This window comes from Mytilus trossulus, chromosome 3 (assembly GCF_036588685.1).
Source record: "Mytilus trossulus isolate FHL-02 chromosome 3, PNRI_Mtr1.1.1.hap1, whole genome shotgun sequence".
Classification (NCBI taxonomy): domain Eukaryota; kingdom Metazoa; phylum Mollusca; class Bivalvia; order Mytilida; family Mytilidae; genus Mytilus; species Mytilus trossulus.
The window spans coordinates 21,790,753-21,810,968 of NC_086375.1; the positions used below are offsets into that span (position 1 = coordinate 21,790,753).

Below are 20,216 nucleotides of genomic sequence, written 5' to 3' on the forward strand. Positions count from 1 at the left end.
CTATGGTCTGCCACATTTTACCAGTTTCACCTTTCTACCCCTGCTGTGCTTAATGGCAATACAGCACAAAACAGCTGTGCTCAGTAAATTCACAATTTTAGGATATGAAGCAACAGTGAAAAATTGTATCAAAAATAAAGAATACAGAAAAAGATGACCAAGGCACCCTACCAACACTGCTACTAAGACCCTCTAACTTTTCCCATAACTCAAAATAAATACCTAGACATATATATTCTTAAGCAAGAAGTATGGAGACATATTTTAGAATATTTAAATGGGTTACTCAATGCTAGAGAAAAAATCAGATTGAATTATCTTTCTTTATTCGGGTGTGCTCCTTCTTTGGAGGATTATAAACAGTACGTAAATATGATGTAAATATGATCACAATATGGCGGCCGATTTTGTTATTTTCGTATCAAAAATGAAGGCAGTCAATGACAAATACGTCTGAATTTTCTGTTTATTTTATGGAAAACAAGTAAAACAATGTCTTCAACGAGTTTATTATGGTTTTCCAACTTTCTGTCATTACGTTTCCTCCATGAAACTACAGTAAACATCGCAAATTGTGCCCAAGTTGTTGTGTGCACATTTCATCAAAGATAATTGCTGACTGACCGATTCTATTTGAATGAATTAATGTTGATGATCATTAATGACCCATCCGATAAACGGATTACCTATAACAACAGATTATGACACCAGTTGTAACCATTGATTAGCTTGGGGTCGTAAGGCCAACCTTAAAAATATGTTTGTTTGCAGTTTTCCGACTGTACCTTCAGACTGAAGGGTCGGTAGGTAGGAAAAATATTTTGTTTTATCAGCCAAAATACAGTTTAAACAAGCAGTTACACTAAACCAAGTTTCTTGTGAAGAAAAAAAAACATTTTAAAACAACAAACACTGGACATGCTGAAAACCAACATCAAATGAACAGGCATTTTCAGATAAAAAACTTTTTAACCAAAACTGAAACTTTAACATAGTGAGTGTCATTATCCAATTTATGACATAAAATACGGAATAATTATTAAATACTGGAACACTTATAAACAAGGAATGTCATTATGACTAGAACTAAAGAAATATATTCAGACATGTATGCTTTTTGACTAGAATGTTTTCATGAGTAGAGTATTTTCATCAGAAAAATGTATATATTATAGATTTATAAGACAATTATTAAAGAGTGTATTTTTAATAAAAAAAAAAAAAAATTGAATCTTCCTCAATTGAAAAAAAGTATTAAGACATCCAACTGTTTTCATATTACTAACAATGTTTAATTATATGTGATAAGGTTATATTTTTGCCAGGCTTTAATGAAAACCTAAGAAATCTAAAGTTTGGAGTGAAATCCATAGCACCCCATTAAAAGTAAATGGTCTGTACTGAAATGTTTTTAATGCATAAAAAAAATTGGCAGCATAGCTCCTAAGGACATGTTTTAATTGAATTCACACAGGCCACACAGTTTGGGTATATTTAATATTGTAAGAAAGAGAATATTTGCAATGAGTGGGGCAGCCCCCCTTATCCTAAAGGAGCATACTCATTGCAATCCAAGATAGATTTAATATAGAGAGAGTATATTTATTTTTCAAGCTAACCATTCATTTTCTCTACATCTTTGTGTAGTTAGGGTTGCTTCTTATTGATTTGGCATGATCTATATCCGTTAACATTTCAAAATGAGCCCTTCCTCCGTACAGGCGTGTTTACAGATATCCATGAAGATTTAAGTCACGGATGAGTGGTTTCATCTTTGTCGTCTTCACAACGATTTGTAGAAAATATGCCATACTTCAAGCTGCTGTCGAATTATTTAACCACTGAAATTGGTTCCATAAACTTAAGTCAGGCTCCACAGATTCTGAACCCGATTTGTTTGAGACAGAAATTATGGTTATAGTGTCAGTTATGAATATCCGCTGCATCATCGTCAATGATATCATCACACATCATTACATCTGAATCTGTATAAATAGTTTACTAATAAACTTTTTTGTTTTTTATTTGTCTTAAAATTGACACAAGACGACAGTGTAAAGTACTCCTCCGTGACTTCGTGGATACCTGTAAACAATTTCCATGTGCTTTAACATTAAATGGTCACATGAATGCATGACGGGAAGCTAAGAAAAACCGAAACTTGAAATGCGTAATTGACCCAGACTTTAAATAATTTCCGGAAAGGACCCAAAGTTCCGGATCGCGTCAATAGAGGTATTAAAAAAAAATCTTCAAATTTAAAGCAATAAAATTTTCACAGTCGGGAGGATTTTCAAGGGTCGGTCGGTAAACTGCAAACAAACAATATTTTAATTTAAGCCTAAACAAAGTCATAAACTTTTCCCCAGGTAAAATTTAGTAATTAGCGTATCATATCAATACGCACAAATTAATATGCAATCAATCTTCAAAAAGGCAGGGCGCCCTGCAAACTGTTAAAAGGGCACAGGGCGCAACTCAGAAAAGGGCGGGCGCCGCGCCCTCTGAAAACGGCCTAGCTGGAACACTGAACCTTAATTATTGCTCTTTTACCACATATTAAATTTGATAATACTTTTTCTAGACTAAATTGATTATTTTTCGTGTAAATTTATAAAAACTCATTGATAAGTAAAATTTGTTTTCAGTAGCAAATTGTAACCTTGCTATCTGGATAAACCACTCACATTTTACATATTGTCTTTATTGCTGTAGGTGAATTTGACGAGCTTATATCAGCGTTAAGGACAGGAGATGTATTTGGAGAAGATTTGTCAAAGATGAGAAGAAACAGAAAAAGGGCTGTAACTCCACAAAGGGAAAACTCAAGAGAAAGAGCTGGAGCTATGAAAACTGCCAGAGCCATACTTACTGAACAATAAATGTCAGTTTACAAGCAATGTATGTCATGTGGTCTTAATTTGTATTGGTTGTGTACTTAGTGCTCTCATTAGTTATGTAACAAAATGACTTTTTTTCAATTATGCACATGCAATAGTAGAATTGTAGTTTTTCGTTACAAACAAGTGTTCATTGAAATTCGTATGGAAGGATTGTAAAATTGAATGAAATGGAAATCTCATACATTCAGTTGTTCCAGACTTTGATATTCTTACTTCAAATCAAAATTATCTTGACTTTGAAATGGCATTTATTTAGAAAAAATACAAATGTATTGAAGAGAACGATCTGAGAATTATGTTCTGTTTCCGACATAATAGTAAAATGATATTATTTACCATTAAAGAGAAGCAGTATTTATTATTAGATTAAAATTTATTTTAAAAAAATGCTGGATAATTTTTTTCAATTCTTTATAGACATAATGTATATTACTTTCTCTCTTTATGAATATAATTTATAAACCTGATATACTTTATAAGAATATCACTAAATTACATCTACACAAATAAAATCTCAAGAAACAGTTTGATATTTGATTTAGAATTAAATCAGAAAAATAACATGATATCTGGCTGATGAGCTTTCTGATGCTGAGAATCTTAATAATGACAATACAATCTTGATTCAAACTGAAATAAGAATACAATTGTATGATAAAGGAAATGAAAGGCAGAGTTACTTAAATATTTTTTTTTTACATATTTCACTGAATGTATTATTATAGTTGTTGTTCCCTGATATGTTGTTATGGTAATGACTGTTATTAGTATTATATTTATATTTAGTTTTCTATCTTGTTTATTTAATTGCTCATTTATTCACAAGTGTAAAAAGGTTGATATTAGACATTTTCCTTAAAGTGGGTGGGATCATGTAGATTAGTCTACTGAAATTTCATTTGCTTACTTGATAGATATTGTATTGATAGTGAAGACCTTTCTATCTTCAAATTCAGTGTTTATATTGAAAACCACTTCTTACATATTTTCTGGAATTAGCATATTCTGTTTTGATATTTGTAGTAGCTTTAAAAGAAGCTGTTATGTATGCGATGAAATCGTAATGTCAATTTCTATTTTTTCAGGTTAGATTTTTTTTAAATAGAAATATGTAACAACATGAATGACTCAGTACATGAAAAGTAGAGCAGTCTATGTATTTACAATCAAAATCATATAAAATAGTTTCACATATAATTGACAGTTCTTGATAAAACAATAGTCCTATGTTGTTATATATTTGAAACCCTGTACAACCTTAGTCAGGTGGTGCTGTAAGGGTGATGTTAAATCCTGACTATTGAAAAAATAAATAAAAAATAAAAAAAAAATAATTGACAGTTCTATATTTGGTCATGTGTATTTCTTTCTTATCATTTGTAAGCATTGGTATGATTTTCAGGTATTTGCAAATTTCCAAGATATGCTACCTCTGTAACATTTATATTGTACTTAAAGTTTAACTTTGTTAAGTCATTACCTCAGTGAGGACCAAACTTAAATTCCAGAGAACAATTTTAAATGTTAAGAACAAAATTGAAGGTTCGCCATTATATATCAAGTGCTTAGGATTAATATAAAGATTACCCAATGTATTGTTTATTTCATGTAAACCATCAAATTTGTCTTGTAACCAATTTACATATTCATTGAATTATTTGTTCAAAATTCTATTAAGTATGGTACTGTTGTATTTTCTAGTACCTGAAATTCATTATGGACATAGATTTATTTATTAAGTACTTTTGTTTTCTCTTATACCTAAACCATGACTGTACTTGTAATCAGTATTACACATAGTTTATTTACTATTAGTTACAATTAGTTTGTATCAGTATAGGTTGTATTATACATAATACACATTTATGTTTATTTTATTGAAGGGGGATGCAAATAAAGAGGTTATATCATAGTTGCAGTCTGTCATCATATTTCAAAATGTAAATATTGACACTGCATAATTATAGATTTACTTTGAACAGTGATATTTGTTTATTTTTATGTGTAATCTTTTGGAACAGCAAAAAGAGAAAAAAAAAATGTTTTGACATATTTTGTTGTATGGTGCTGCTGCTAATTAAAGATGGACATTTTATTATAATTTCAATATTATATACTATATAAGTAAAACAAGGCTGTACCTTAATTCAATAATATATTTCTCTGACAATTACATAATATAATTTTTTTTTAACTGCTGATATTATATTTATAAATCATGTGCCAATTAAACCTATTCAATATCATTTCAAATGCTGCTTCATATATATTACATTTTACATATTTAAAAAATTAGATTGTATTCCAGTATATTACCTCACTTTCAAAACATTGAAATCCGATATTCATAAATAGCAAGTTTTAGATCAAAAGATATCAGATGTTCAGCTTATTGGATTAACGCAAGAGCTCGGTTTTTGAAAAGGTGCAATATTTAATTTACATCAGTCATTTGAATAAGGGTGTAAAAAGAAATCCCTATTAGTTCAAAGTTTTCAGCTTTAAATGAAGATTTTTCAAATTTTGTCAATGTGTTCATATTATATCTTGCCATAACTTAAAGACCAGTGAATCATTTTCATTTATAGTGTAGATATAAGTTTTAGCAATATGTACCAAAAGATGTACGATCAAAGATCTCTATGTTTTTTCTAGATGAAATTCCTCTTTCTCAAAACAAACGAGTTAAAAAATGTTCTGTACGTTTGTGGTTCACTTTGATAGCACAAAAACTTCAATTTCAAACACAAATTTTCATCACTAAAATAATTTGATTGTAATTTTGTACCCTGTAATATCATTTTGTTTTGAAATGATTTGTCCTGGAATATTCCCAATTACAGCTAGTTATATATAGTATAATAAGAAAAGTATAATAACACTATTTATGCAATACAATACTTTTTTTTCTGATTATATATTTCTGTCGAACTACCAGTCACATGTTTTGACATATTGTAAGAATCTGGTGTAAATGTGTATGCATGCTTTAGGATATAGTATTCTTAAAGTACATTGATCTGTGTTATCTGTGAAATGTTAACTGCTATATATTTCTTTTGTGTATCATTAATTCCTTTACTTTCTATAAAAATAATTAATTATTTCCTCCCTTTTCTAATTTCAATTTTATAGAAGTTAGGTGGTTCTCTCCAGGCAATTCTGCTTCCTCCACCAATAAAACTGACTGCCATGAAATACCGCAATGTGGTGTTAATCACCAATCAATCAATCTATTTACAATTTACTACATACACATTGTATTTAAATATGAACAAGTATTTTGCATATTTAAAAATTTTAATGTCAATGTTTTTGCACGCTTACTGGTATTTTCAGCTAAGCTTTAGATGTAAAGAAAACACATTGTAATGTTAGCAGTTTACAGTAAAAATACAGATTATTGAATGGAACAGTTTCTCTCTAATTGGTTTTGTTTTTTTCCATATTTTCATGCGAGTCGCTCTTAGATATCTTACCATGTTCTACATGGATATCTGTATATATTTGATATTAGGAAATGATAGAACCAATTTGGAAAATCCAGCAACAGTATCATATTTAACAGTTCTATTTAACATGTTACAACTTATGAAAAATTATATAACATTTTGAAACTTGTTGTTTAAATGAGTATTATATTTTAACAGATTTTAAATGATGTACGAAAGTAATCAAATTATGGCAAGAAGTGTTTAAATTTTTTTTAAATTCTTTCTTTTTCCTTTTTTCAATATCATACTCAGCAGTTAAAAAGTTGCAGGATTTTTCGACTTGTTTCTGATTGGTGATTGTGCAATGAGTTATAAGGGCAATAGAAACCAAACCACCTGATCTGATTTGTGTGTGTCTGTGGTATGATTTTGTTATTTTGTACTATTTATACAGCATTTATTTTATATAATTTATATATTTACATTTATTGTGTTATGAAAGTTTTCTTTTGTTAATTTTGTAACAATAAATTTTGTAACCATTGAAATTCAAATAGTTTTATCCTTTAAAACCATAAACCGTCATCTCAAAGTTTGAAAACGTTATCCAATGATGAAGCTTGCCACTGGAGGACATATACAATTGTTACAATTAATCTGTTGGGTGTGTTATGATTGATACTTTAGTCTTGGAGAACATGGTTTTATTATTAGTTGTCATAGGTTTCTAGTTTTCAGTAATTGTGATTACCCTTAATTGGTGCTTTGTGTTAATTTTTGTTTTTGCTTTTGTATTGATCTGTTGACACTGTTGTCTAGGGTAAGGAAAGGGTTAAGAGCTCACAAACATATTTAACCCTCCCACATTCTTTATGTACCTCTCCCTAGTCAGGAGCCTGCGATTCTGGTTATAAATTAGGACTTTATTTTTGTTGTTTAAACCCATTTTTAAAACCTGCTACATTGAAATTTAAAGATGTAGCCTCCTTGAGTCTCAAGTTTATAATCCCATACTCAAAGTGACAGTGTAAATTAGTACCATCATGCACATTTGGCATCTACCTTGACAAAAGTTAGCAAAAGTTGGCTCAAAGCTTGCCACAAAATGCCATATTTTCATTGGATCAATTTATGAATGGCATACAAAGGTTGGTAAAATTTGGCTAGGTGGTTTCATATAAGATAACTAAAAGGAACAAGAGTGCACAAGTTGAAATGTCTTGCCCTTCTTACTAATCTAAATAAAAGTGAGGTCAAGGACAATGAGCAAAAGACTGATTTAAACCTTGTATCATAAGGCATCTATATACAAAGGATGAAGCCTCCAGATCTTCCACCTTCTAAAAGATGAAGCTTTTAAAAAGTTAACTAATACACAGCTGATGTACCTTGCCAGATCACAAACCCTATGTGGAGCTTTCTGCAACAAAAGTTACAGGCACAGCAAAAATTGTGTAAAGACCACATAACGCAATGTAATGAAAATAGCTATAAATAGCCATATTAGCTAGGTGAGCTAAATACGTGACTATGATAATAACTGAATAACTTCAGTAAATGTGAGTAAATCAACCATAAAATATAAGTCAAGTTCTGGTGACTTGGGTGAGATGGGCATACAAATGTATTGAGGGCACAAGTGTATCAACTGCAGTCTGTAACTTCTTACGCCACAACTGTATGTTAAACCTAAAACAAATAATACTCTGTATGTCCTATCATTTGATTTTGGTAATTTAATGATAATGGAGGTTATGTTGGTAAGTCTGAGAAGAAAAAGATTACAATGGTATTGGATATGAACTAGCTATCAAGAAGTACTCTCAGACCTGTACTTAAGTGTCTTTTTGGTTTTGGGGATGTATAAGTACCTGTACATGTCCACTCTTGTGTTTTTGTAAGATGTATTTGTATCCATGTGGTGGGTCCAGCCTTTTCAACTGATTTTAAGTTTGTTCTTTTGTTGAGCTGCTACACCATTGTCCCAGGTTAGGGCCAGGGTTGAGCTATCACAAACATGTTAAACCCTGTCACATTCTTTATAAATGTGTCTGTCTTAAGGCAGGAGCTTGTACTTCAGTGGTTGTGGCTGGTTCATGTCTTTCATATTTGTTTTTTTGTAAATTGGTTTGTTATAAATTAGGCTGTTGGTTTTCTCAGTTGAATAATTTGCATGTCTGTGCTGTAAAAGTCGACCATACAATATGTCCTTTTCTCATTGTTAAAGGCTATAGTTGCCTATAATTGCTGACATCCACTACACTTGAACATAAGTGAATTGTTGTCTTATTAGCAATCAAACCAATCTCCTTATTTCTATAACGACCAACAATGGGTTTTTCAAAACTGTTTCACAAGGTCATGGAATAACTTACATTGGGTTTTTTCCTCCGGATTATTTAACTTAACCATTTAACATAAAACAAAATCAAAGACATGTATATAATACTCTTTATTTTGCACTTTATATTCATGTTAATGCAATTCATGCATAAAAGCCATAATATAAACATAGGTTATTTATGATTACAAAGTGCATCTCATTCTGCACCATTTGATTAAATAAATCAATGTTAGAAAAGCAAAAAATTACAAAAGCACCACAAGTGCAGAAGCAAAGTTGTGATGTACACTGCTGTAACCTTGACCCTTGACCTATATACCTGACAAGTATTTGTTTTTTTTCCACTTAGGTGTATAAGTCACTGCAGATAGGTAAAGATCTAAGTTAAGGCTCATCAGGTTTTGTTGTGTACCAAAAAAATCAGTCTATTTGTAAGTTAGTACTGTGACCTTAACCTTTGATTTAATGACAAATCAAGCTTGTTCAAAGTGTTTTTCAGCCGAGTTAGGTGAAGGTTGGACATATGGTTCAAAGGACATCCTGCAGAAAACCAAAATTTTCCCCAAAAATTCTGTTTAAGAATTGCTGCTGTGACCTTTGACCTCTGCCTAGCAACCTCAAAATCTATACAGGATTTTTATGCCCCACCTACAATAATAGGGGCATTATGTTTTCTGGGCTGTGTGTCCGATTGTCCGTCCGTCCGTTCATTCGTTCATTCCTCCGTCTGTCCCACTTCAGGTTAAAGTTTTTGGTCAAGGTAGTTTTTGATGAAGCTGAAGTCCAATCAACTTGAAACTTAGTATACATGTTCCTTTTGATATGATATTTCTTATTTTACAGCCAAATTAAACTTTTGACCCCACATTCACGGTCCAATAAACATAGAAAATGAAAGTGTGAGTTTCAGGTTAAAGTTTTGGTCAAGGTAGTTTTTGATGAAGCTGAAGTCCAATCAACTTGATACTTAGTACACATGTTCCTTATGATATGACCTTTCTAAATTTACAGTCAAGTTAAATTTTTTACCCCAATTTCACGGTCCACTGAACATAGAAAATGAAAGTGTGAGTTTCAGGTTAAAGTTTTTGGTCAAGGTAGTTTTTGATGAAGTTGAAGTCCAATCAACTTGAAACTTAGTACACATGTTCCCTATGGTGTGATCTTTCTAATTTAATGCCAAATTAGATTTTTTACCCAATTTCACGGTCCACTGAACATGTAAAATAATAGTGCGAGTGAGGCAGGGTTTCCCCTGGGTCAATTATTTTTTTCGCCACCTCTTTCGCCAAAACAATATATTTTTCGCCACTTTATTATTTTTTTTTCGCAAAGAAACACAAATATATTTTTTTTTCACATTTTCCTTTTTTCCAGCCCCCCCCCCCCCCTAAATAGGAAGTGTTTTTTACAACAAAACGAAGAATCTCATCACTAGGAATTGATCGCTCGTGTAAGGTGTAGTCATTACATTGAAGGGTTACTCTCATGCCAACCTTTTGAATAGATTTCTTCATAACGACAGTTTTCTTCTCTAGACCGGCATCGTAAATAAGTTAAAAAAAATGCTTGAAACACGTGTGTTACTGAAACGACTTTGAAGTTCCAATTCAAATCAATGACCTATATGAAAGTTAAATGATAAGAGTTTTAAATCAGAGACCTTTCTTGCTTTTGAACATTTTTCGTCATAACAACAATTTTCTTTGCTAGACTATCATTAAAAGAAGGAGAGGAAGCGTAAAAATTTTGCTTCAAACACGTGCGTCGCAATGTGGTTAATAAATCCCTTTTGTGACATGTGACAGAAGCCATTTAACAATATCGTTTTGTCATATCATACAATCAACACCTTTATTAATTAGTCCTTTGATGTCGATAGCTATAAATGCAATCAGCTGATTATTGATTTTCTGTCAAAATCTTAACAAGTTCAAGGTGAATTCCGAGTATTGTCTGATCGGTAAAGTCAGAGAAACCCGAAAAAAAGTAGATAAACAAGATGGCTGAAAATAAATCGTTATATATTTCTTTCGCCAATGACGAATTTTAATCGCCACAATTATAATTTTTTCGCAATTTGCAAAAATGGCGACCGCCAGCGGAAACCCTGGAGTGAGGCATCCGTGTACTTTGGACACATTCTTGTTTTAATTTGTTTTTAAGGGGCATCATCAAATTAAGTTTCACTCTGTCAAAAGTGACTGTGACCTTGAAATTTTCACCTAATCAGAGGCAGATTTAAAGGGGTTTTCAGCCCCCCCCCCCTTTTTGAGGTAATAATTTGGTTGATTATATAGGGAATCATTGAAGCATGCCTGGAGTGGTCACTTATGAAAAATTCTGGATCCGCCACTGCTGATTTTCCATAGAAATCATCATTGTCTCATTTGCATCATTCAACCAAGATTGGTAAAGAATTAATAAACTACAATCCAAAGATTTTGTCCATAAATTAAAATTCAGCTAATAATACACTATTTGATCCTACTTCTACATGTAGAATGTATGTTCAATACATGTATATTGACTGAAAAAGAACATTGAAATTTAACTCAATCAAATCAATGAAGTTAAACAACAAAAAAGTTACAGTACCTCTCATTTGCCTGAATGCTGGTGTACAGTAAAGGACACATTCATACACTAATATAATGGATCCTTCAATGTATAGTGAGAGAGACATACCATCATATGAAATATTGGTCATATGACTTTCTCCTTAAAACATATGCAAGACTTATTTAAATGCACCTAAAACCAAATCTTGCTGGTTGCAAAGCAGTTCTCAAAATATGACTTTCATGACTTTGAAGAAGATGCAGACACAAACATGTTTGCACATGATTCTTCATTGCTTTCCTCAACTATGTTGAGGCAAACTTAATAAACAGCAGGATAATCTTAATAAATTTAAGCTGATCAGATGTGTTTGAAATGGCAATTCAAATGAGGTACATTCTATCTTAGAAAACCTTAAGTTATTTACATTTTAGATTAGTTCTCACATAGGTCCCATAATGTTTATATCAAATTTTAAAAACAACTTTTATGAATTGTCTGATTCTATATAGTAATAATCGTGAATATAAAAAAGAAGATGTGGTATGATTGCCAATGAGACAACTATCCACAAAAGACCAAAATGACACAGACATTAACAACTATAGGTCACCCTATGGCTATTTACATATTCTCAAATAAAATATCCCTCTAATATCATGTGACGTTTAGATGAATTAATGCAATAATATATTTAAATGACAAAGCATACATAACAAGCTGCCTGTGTTACTTATAAATATACAACATATCAATACTTATTCTTGAGCAGGTTAAATTAAGGCTGAACTATCACTTTCACTTTCAGAAAGGTTCATTAACATTTAAACAATGTCTATATATAGTCTCTCTGGCTATTTGCCTTCAAAATTGTGTAATTCTTATACAATAATATAATATATCCACAAAATTTCAAAATCTGTTATAAGAAAATTTACCATTTGTTGATCACAATCCAGATGATCCAAGACAAAACTTTTTGTGATTTTAGTCATAAAACAAAAATGGAAAAGAAAACTATTTTCAACCTCTGAACTATCTATTACCTGAAAAAGCATAATAATAGTGCCCTATAAAACAGTTATCACATAAAAATAAAACAGCATGCAATTTAATCAACACGTTTTTTCTTAAATGAGAAAACCTTATTTTTGCAGTATAAAAGGTACAATTCATAACAAACTTTATTATTAGCACTAGTTTTTGTACAATAAAACAAAACCAACATCAAAGGCCACCTTTTATATCATCATACATGTATATCATTAACACAATATTGCTTTCAAATAGTATTTCTTTTATCAAAAGATACCTACATGTATGTGCATTGCAGCCTTTTTGCATGTGAAAGCAAGCTACAATCAATCAACCACAAAAGGCAATTTTATGATAGGGATACATGTACATGTATGTCATTACTGTGTTGACTATATTTTGTTACTTTTGAAACACCCTTTACATCATGTACATCTAACATATATAATAATTAAGTTTATATAATAATTAAGATTTAGTCATCCCTTCATAAAGTAAAGTTAACAATTAATTAAAACAAGCAGGATACCGAAAGTACTAAATCCATAAATAAAAACAATCCATAAATTAAATTTCATGAACAGTATTATTCAAATGTGAAGTTCATTCAAACACATGTACTCTGGACATTTTTTTGTTTGTAAGTAATATACAGGATTCCTGAGCAATAAAGACAAAACAAATCTACTTGGCTGTTGCCTTCTGAGGCTGCTTTTTTAATTATGCATCACCATTAAAGATTACTGTTAAAGCTGCATTGTGCCATACATTATATAACCAAGTAACTGTTTAAATAAATATAAGCCACTTAATTTTATCATAAATAAAAAATAGAATATAACATTTATACAAAAAACGGAATTATATTCCTATGTATATACAACATTGTACAATAGTATCTAAAACTCTGTTTATATGCCCTGTTTTATAAAATACTGGTTTTCAATAATTTTAAACTAGTTCCCTTTTTCTTGAAGAACATAAAATGTCTTGTGGTAAATCTGCTTTGTATGGTAGTATACCTCTTCATGAGTTTTCAAGCGGTACCAACACTAAAGCTATTTAGAGCTATGAGGCTTTACTAATCTTTAAACACTAACAAAATCAAAATAACAAATTCTATTTTCAATCTTTTTATGATTGAGTGACTTTACTGATGAGTAATAATTTGATTTAAAGCACTTTTTAATAATCTAGCAATAACAATCTGCTAAGATGACTGACTGTTGCTAAACATATCAGAATCAGACTCGCTTTCATAAATCACCAAATATCCCTCGCTATCACTACTGTCGGAATCACTATAATCATCATATTCATCAATACTAGAATAATATTTATTAGACTGACTACTGTCTAACAAAGAATCTTTATCATTTGAGCAATCATCATCATTGCCTTTCATTTTCATGTAATAGTTGAAAAAGGCAAGTCTATCATCATTATCTAAAGAAGTTTGATTTGGTGTTTGTTTATCACATGACAGCCTCTCTTTGGCTTTGAACTGGCATGGAGAATTTTTATTACAATTCTTTGGATCATGGGACTGATTTTCACACTCACAACAAATATGAGATTTGTTGTTTTGTAAAATGCATGATTTCCCCATCATTGATGAATTACTACCGTCAATACCAGTGTTGGGTTCGCTTTTTATCACAGTCGTTTCTTTGTTTCCATCTTCCCTCAGTGTTTGTAGCAATGTGTCTTTCTCTTTTTCTAGTGAAATTAAAGTCTGTTCTAACCACTTCTTCCTCTTTTTTAACTTATCTTTTTCCTGTAAAAAGTTGATAATGATTTAGACAAAAAAAAAATCAATTTTCATGTAGTTTTAATGTCAAATATATACAAATTTTGTTTTTTTCTAAAAAAAATTTTTTATCAAAACAAAGACAAACCTGTGTCTTTGGTGTAAGTGTATAAAATAAAGACATAAATAACTACAGACAATTTTTATTTTTTTCTTACATGATGAAGATCTCTCACTTGTGACACATGTACAATAGCCATGTTAGCCATCGTCAAGTACATAAATGAAGAAACTTCTGTCAGTGTGGCTATGGGTCAAAGGGTAAATATAGCTCCCTAGTTTTTACATCTTTATCATAAGGTTTTCTGCTTTTCAAATTTCATTGCACATTTATTTTGTGTTTCTCAATATGAGGTGCATTTGACCATATAGGGATAATAACCCAATTACCTCTAAGTTAAAGATGATTTATACAGTATTTCTTAAATTAAGTCAAGATTTCTCTTGCCTTTTCTGTATAGTTTGTTTAAATTGTATCTGCAAATGTTTGTTATACGAAAGGTGTAAACTTACCACTGTCAAATATTCTAGCTTATGTTTTTTCTTCTGTCTACATTTATGTGCAGCTCTTCTATTTTGCTCCTTTCTTTCGCTCTGTCTTAGTTGCTCCTCTTTTGTAAGCTGAAATCACACATGATAAGAGGTAATTTTAAAAATGATATGGATAAAAGAAAATGTTTGGTTTGCATTGATATATTGATAAACAAACACAGTAAAAAATATTTAATTGTTCTTACATTCAGTCTACATTGTATATATTCATATATATTCGGACCTTCATTAATCTAGCAAAATCTGTAAATTTTCATGAAAATCATAACTTCTTGTAAAGTGACTTTTCTATGACTTTATGACACAAGTAATGTTTTTTTCAGGGACTGTCTATGCAGATTTATAGAAAGTTCCTGGTTTATTTATCAAAATGTAACTGAATTTTTATTGGATTAAAAAAAAAATCACTAAAACAAGTTTTATAAATATCTGAATAGCTATGATTTAATGCATTGAAAGAAGTGGAGAATGAGAATCTAAAATAATTTCAATAAAGTTTCAATTCTTTTTGTATACATGTGGAAATATTGTTAACTATGTTTGACTAATATCTGAGTTCTGACAGATTCACTCTTTCAAAACTTTGCAGTAAGACAAATTCCAAACATTTTTATGCAAATTATAAATTACAATTGCACACTCTGGTTTAACAGGTTAGTAATTACATTTATTTTAATTGGTGGAGTATACTTCAATTGAGGTATAATCCATAATTTGACATATAGTGAGATAGACCAATTAAGGTATATTGCAGTTTTTATCACACATTTTTTTAAAGAGATATTTGAGCATCTTTTAGACATTTTGCGTTTAGTTAATTTCTTATCATATAAAACTTTGACAAGTTGTGACATGTAATTGGACTCCCTTTGGTGTGCTGCGTTTTGTGAAAATGTTAATTATACCTCAATCACCTAGTTCAGTAGTTGATCATGTTGATAGATAATTCACAAATGGTTAATTAACATTCTTATTAAGTTTGCATCAGTATGTTGATTTGTTAGTTAAATTTGGCAAGAAATCTGAATAGACTGTGGAACAAAAAGTGTCAGAATGAATTGCATTTCATGACTAAGTGGTCACCAAAGCTTGTCATGGAAAATGCAAAAAAATGCTCCATTATTTCTTGAAAATAATTGGTGATATAAACTGCATTACACCCTCAATTGCCATTTTGGTGGATCGCATTATATGTCAAATGATGGATTATATCTGAAATGAGGTATGATCCATCAATTAATGGTTATTCCTGACCTGTTTAACTGTACAGTAATGAGTATTAGACTTTCAGACACATCTTGGGGTGTAAACTGAAACATGGCCATATTTTTCAAATGAAAATAAAAAACAACTGGGATAACAAATAAGTTGTGTCACGTTTTGAATTAGACAAATTGTTTTTGGAAATTTTCATCAATTTAAAACATCGCGGAAAAACCAGAAAATGTGCTATTTCAGTAGCTTTGTTTTCCAATGTTTTCAAACTCCGGCCGACACTATCAGTTCCGTTCCGGAACAGTACCTCATGAGCAGCCGCCTCTTCGTGGGTGAATGTAACGTTCAAAAGTCCCTTGCCTTCTGCAAGTCGACGTGTCTGAATTAAACTTTTGAGCGATTGCTTTATAATGTTTTTATCATTGTGCGGTTTTGATAGATCTAGAGGCTGTTCGCTTTCATGCAATGCATTAGATTTTGCAACTTTATCTCTGCTCATATTCAGGTTGACAACAAAATGAATGAATAAAGGCAAGATTTCGTTTTGTGAATATTATTTCTTCATTCTATTTCAGTTACCACTACTGTTGCATGATTCAAAGGAACATCGTAGTTGACGAATTTTTGTATTGGTCATGTTTTAAAAAAGTGTATCAAATATATTCCATCACAAATCAATGTACTTTTATACCCACCTGGTAACAGTATAACGTAAGGGTACCCAAATTGCACCTATTTTGACAGTTTTTTTAACCTACGTTTTTTATGCTTCTGACAAAAGTTTTCATTATGTGTTTATTTTGTAGATGTATCATTATTTACTATATGGTTTCACCAAATTAATTTTGAATCCATATATAGAATCATAGAAAAACTGGTCTGAAATGACCTCCAAACCATCATGGCAATGAATCTGTAATGACTGAGGAGTACCCAACTTGCATCCATGCTTAAATTCGCATCGTCAAAAGTCGAATTACAGAGTTTTTGTTTAATTTGTTAAAATATTTTTAAAACTGGATATTAGTCCATGCTTTCTCTTCATTTTTTAAGAAATGGATACTTTTAGCACATCGTATTTGCTAATTTTAAAAAGATGACATTTTGATGACGTCGCACAGCGACTTTTCAATACATTTTGCTTTGTCGGTAAACACTTTCATCTGTTGATAAATACTGTGAACGTTTTGTGTATATTTATTTATGTTCACCTTTGTTGAAAAACATGCATAGTATCAAATCATAAATTAAAATACAAATTGTTTAGTCTCGAGGAAAATTTTTAAAATTTCCACTGCTATTTTTGCCAAATAGGTGCAATTTGGGTACCGTTACGTTATATATCTATGTCATCTATGAGCCGACGATGAAATCGGCTACAATCAGGTAGTGTCAAGTCCCGTCAATATATATATTTGTCAAGTTCCTGATTACATTGTCATAGAAGAGAGAGGTTTGGCTAGCCATAAAATCAGGTTCAACTCATATGTTTTTTTAAGCGTCCTGTTAAGCCAGGGAACCGATTGCACTTGTCATCGGCAAATAATTCGTAAAAAAGGACTACTTGCAGTTACTGACATGTCAGCTCCACCCATCAATTAAACTTGATGAAAGATTATGTCTTTGATTTGTTGATTTGCTTCCTTCTGTTTTAGAATTTATTAACACAGATTCGTTTTCTCTCAAGCGATTTATGACGTTTGAACAGCGCGGTATACTTCTGTTGGCTTGCCTTTATTTTTCTCATTGTTGTTGCCTATAACATTGCTTACATCCACTTCGTTGAAAGTTGGTGGATAGTTTATGTATTTATTTATGCATACAAAAAAAAAAGCATCGCGCTCAACGGTTGGGTCAAGACTGATGGCACTATCAATTACTGATTTGGTGTAGTCAACATGAAAAGTAAATAAGCTGTTTTAACACTATGACTGGGTTCTTGTTCAAAACTAAACCATCATCAAACTTAAGGGGGTACGTGCATGGGTGATTTTTTTTTTTTTTTTCTAAATATAGGATTTCGCTATATTTTTCTATAAAAGAACTTTATCGTATACTTAATAGGAAAATGAAACAAAAAAACTATGGGGTCACCGTTCATTCACAATCTGCCTTCGACAGAAGAATACATTTTTGTACTGTAACATGTACTTTTTTCTGTTGAAATAATAGGAGAAATAGAGGTTATATCGAAATAAAAAAGAACTAAATTACAGAAATTGTTTAAACTTTACAATAGTTTAGTTTGAGTACAGCTTCCTTGAAAAATATAAGTCACCAATAAGTTAAAAAAGATATTTCAATTTTAATGCAAAAGTAAACTGGAATTTTTTATAATACTTATACCTGTAATTGGTTATTCTTTACAAAACATGTGTTGATACTGCGTTATGTTTTGTGTTGATGTCTGACCCATAAAGGTGCTTGTAATTTTGAAACTTAATTTTTGGCCTCACTAAAAAATGTATTTTATACACCTGAATAAACATTTTTGTGCAATACATATTTTGACTAGTCAAAACATTTACTAAATTTTATCATCGGTATAAGGACATCATTCGTAAATATAGCTCAACATGTAGACTTCTTATACGTTCCGGTATTTCACATCCATTTTTTTTTATGGAAATATTCTTAATAAAGCACAAAAATGTAAGTATTCACCTCAGAAGCTAACACGACCTATACATAGACTTATTAAGAAGGGATATGGTTACGATACTGTTGTCAGGTCATAAAAAATTGCATATTTTGGCGTTAATATTGATTCACTTATAGGGTCTTTGCATCAATTAAACACATTTTTTTTAAAAACAGTTGTTTGCATGGCACGGGTTATTTTCTTCTCATATATGTTATGATGGTATGATACTTAACCCCTGACGGGAAGGGTTGTGCCTGATATTCATATGATTAACATTATCTTTCAATCAATTCTGGAGCTGACATGTCAGTTAACTGCTAGTAGTCTGTTGTTATGTATGTATTATTGTCATTTTGTTTATTTTCTTTGGTTACATCTTCTGACATCAGACTCGGACTTCTCTTGAACTGAATTTTAATGTGCGTATTGTTATAATGCGTTTACTTTTCTACATTGGCTAGAGGTATAGGGGAAGGGTTGAGATCTCATAAACATGTTTAACCCCGCCGCATTTTTGCGCCTGTCTCAAGTCAGGAGCATCTGGTCTTTGTTAGTCTTGTATTATCTTTACTGATTTTAGTTTCTTGTGTTCAATTTGGAGTTAAGTATGGTTAATTATCACTGAACTAGTATATATATTTGTTTTGTGGTCAGCTAAAGGACGCCTCTGGGTGTGGGAATTTCTCGCTGCATTGAAGACCTGTTGGTGACCATCTGTTGCTGTCTGTTCTATGGTCGGGTTGTTGTCTCTTTGACACATTCCCCATCTCCATTCTTAATTTTATTTGATATAAAAATTTTAGCGGTCAACCCAGAAGCGGATACAGTCATTTTCAGAAGGGGGTTCAACTATATGTCCCCATTCAAATGCATTGATCGTCAATTTGCATCCTACCTATACATTCTATACAGTTTAAATACATGCGTTTAAAAAAATTGTTGACAGACAGACAGACGGACGCGTGAATAACGTGAAACTATAGCTTTTCCCCTTATGTATGCGGCACCTAAAATATAACTAAATGTAAGAATGCATCTAATGATCCATCATAATAGCTTCGGACAAAAAAAGTGATGACATAATGTGATCAGCCTCTGAACAATTAGGTCGCCCCGCTCTCCGTTTTTAAATAAAATCATTAAATAAATATCTGTTTTTAAGTTTGAAATCATTGCACAACTAAGAAACTAAATTATCTACAGAAACATAAGTTGGTGTGTTAATTAATCTTTTAACTTAAGTTAAACAAAAACTAGGTAACTATTGACTTGGATAAAAGTGTCTCGTCTGAGTTACCATCCTCTTTTATTTGTATAGTATCATATCAATGTAAGCTACGAAGACCTACAGAAGAGATACTCTTGACATACATTTCATATTTTAAAAGAAGATAAACTAGCTTTGCAGGAATGAATGCAGGTATAAATTTGAATCATTGTAAAGATAGTTGATATATACCTGGGTTATACTAACCGCTTCGGAATCCTTTATATCAAAAAGTTATCAATTTAAAGCCTTACTGATTGTGTCTTCTTAAGAATATAATAATAACATTTCAATTTTTTTAATTTATTTTTTCATTTTAGCCTTCTTTATTTTTTTACTTATTTTTTTGTTTTTCTTTGTTTTCTAGAAATTTGGGTAAATTATTCAGAAAAAATCATTTGCTATTCGTTGACACACTGTTAATTTAAATGCACAAACTACTTTTCCCAA

At 31.1% G+C, this 20,216-nt stretch overlaps 2 protein-coding genes across 5 annotated transcripts in view; one reads left to right on the forward strand and one right to left on the reverse strand.

The window, feature by feature from the left end:
• LOC134710421 (disheveled-associated activator of morphogenesis 1-A-like) overlaps positions 1-4,105 on the forward strand; it is a 42,315-nt gene extending 38,210 nt beyond the window's left edge. For all 4 annotated transcript variants that reach the window (XM_063570776.1, XM_063570775.1, XM_063570778.1 and 1 more), the window contains exon 27: positions 2,716-4,105. In XM_063570776.1, coding sequence (XP_063426846.1) covers positions 2,716-2,882 — 167 coding nt within the window. In that variant the 3' untranslated portion in view covers positions 2,883-4,105. The remainder of the gene's footprint in view (positions 1-2,715) is intronic.
• A 4,665-nt stretch (positions 4,106-8,770) lies between these two features.
• LOC134710423 (uncharacterized) lies at positions 8,771-16,374 on the reverse strand. The gene is made up of 3 exons (XM_063570781.1): positions 16,163-16,374; positions 14,602-14,709; positions 8,771-14,055 (listed from the first exon to the last, which is right to left on the reverse strand). Exons 1-3 carry the CDS (start codon positions 16,352-16,354, stop codon positions 13,489-13,491), a joined length of 867 nt encoding a protein of 288 aa, XP_063426851.1. The 5' UTR covers positions 16,355-16,374; the 3' UTR covers positions 8,771-13,488.
• Positions 16,375-20,216: the final 3,842 nt, after the last annotated feature.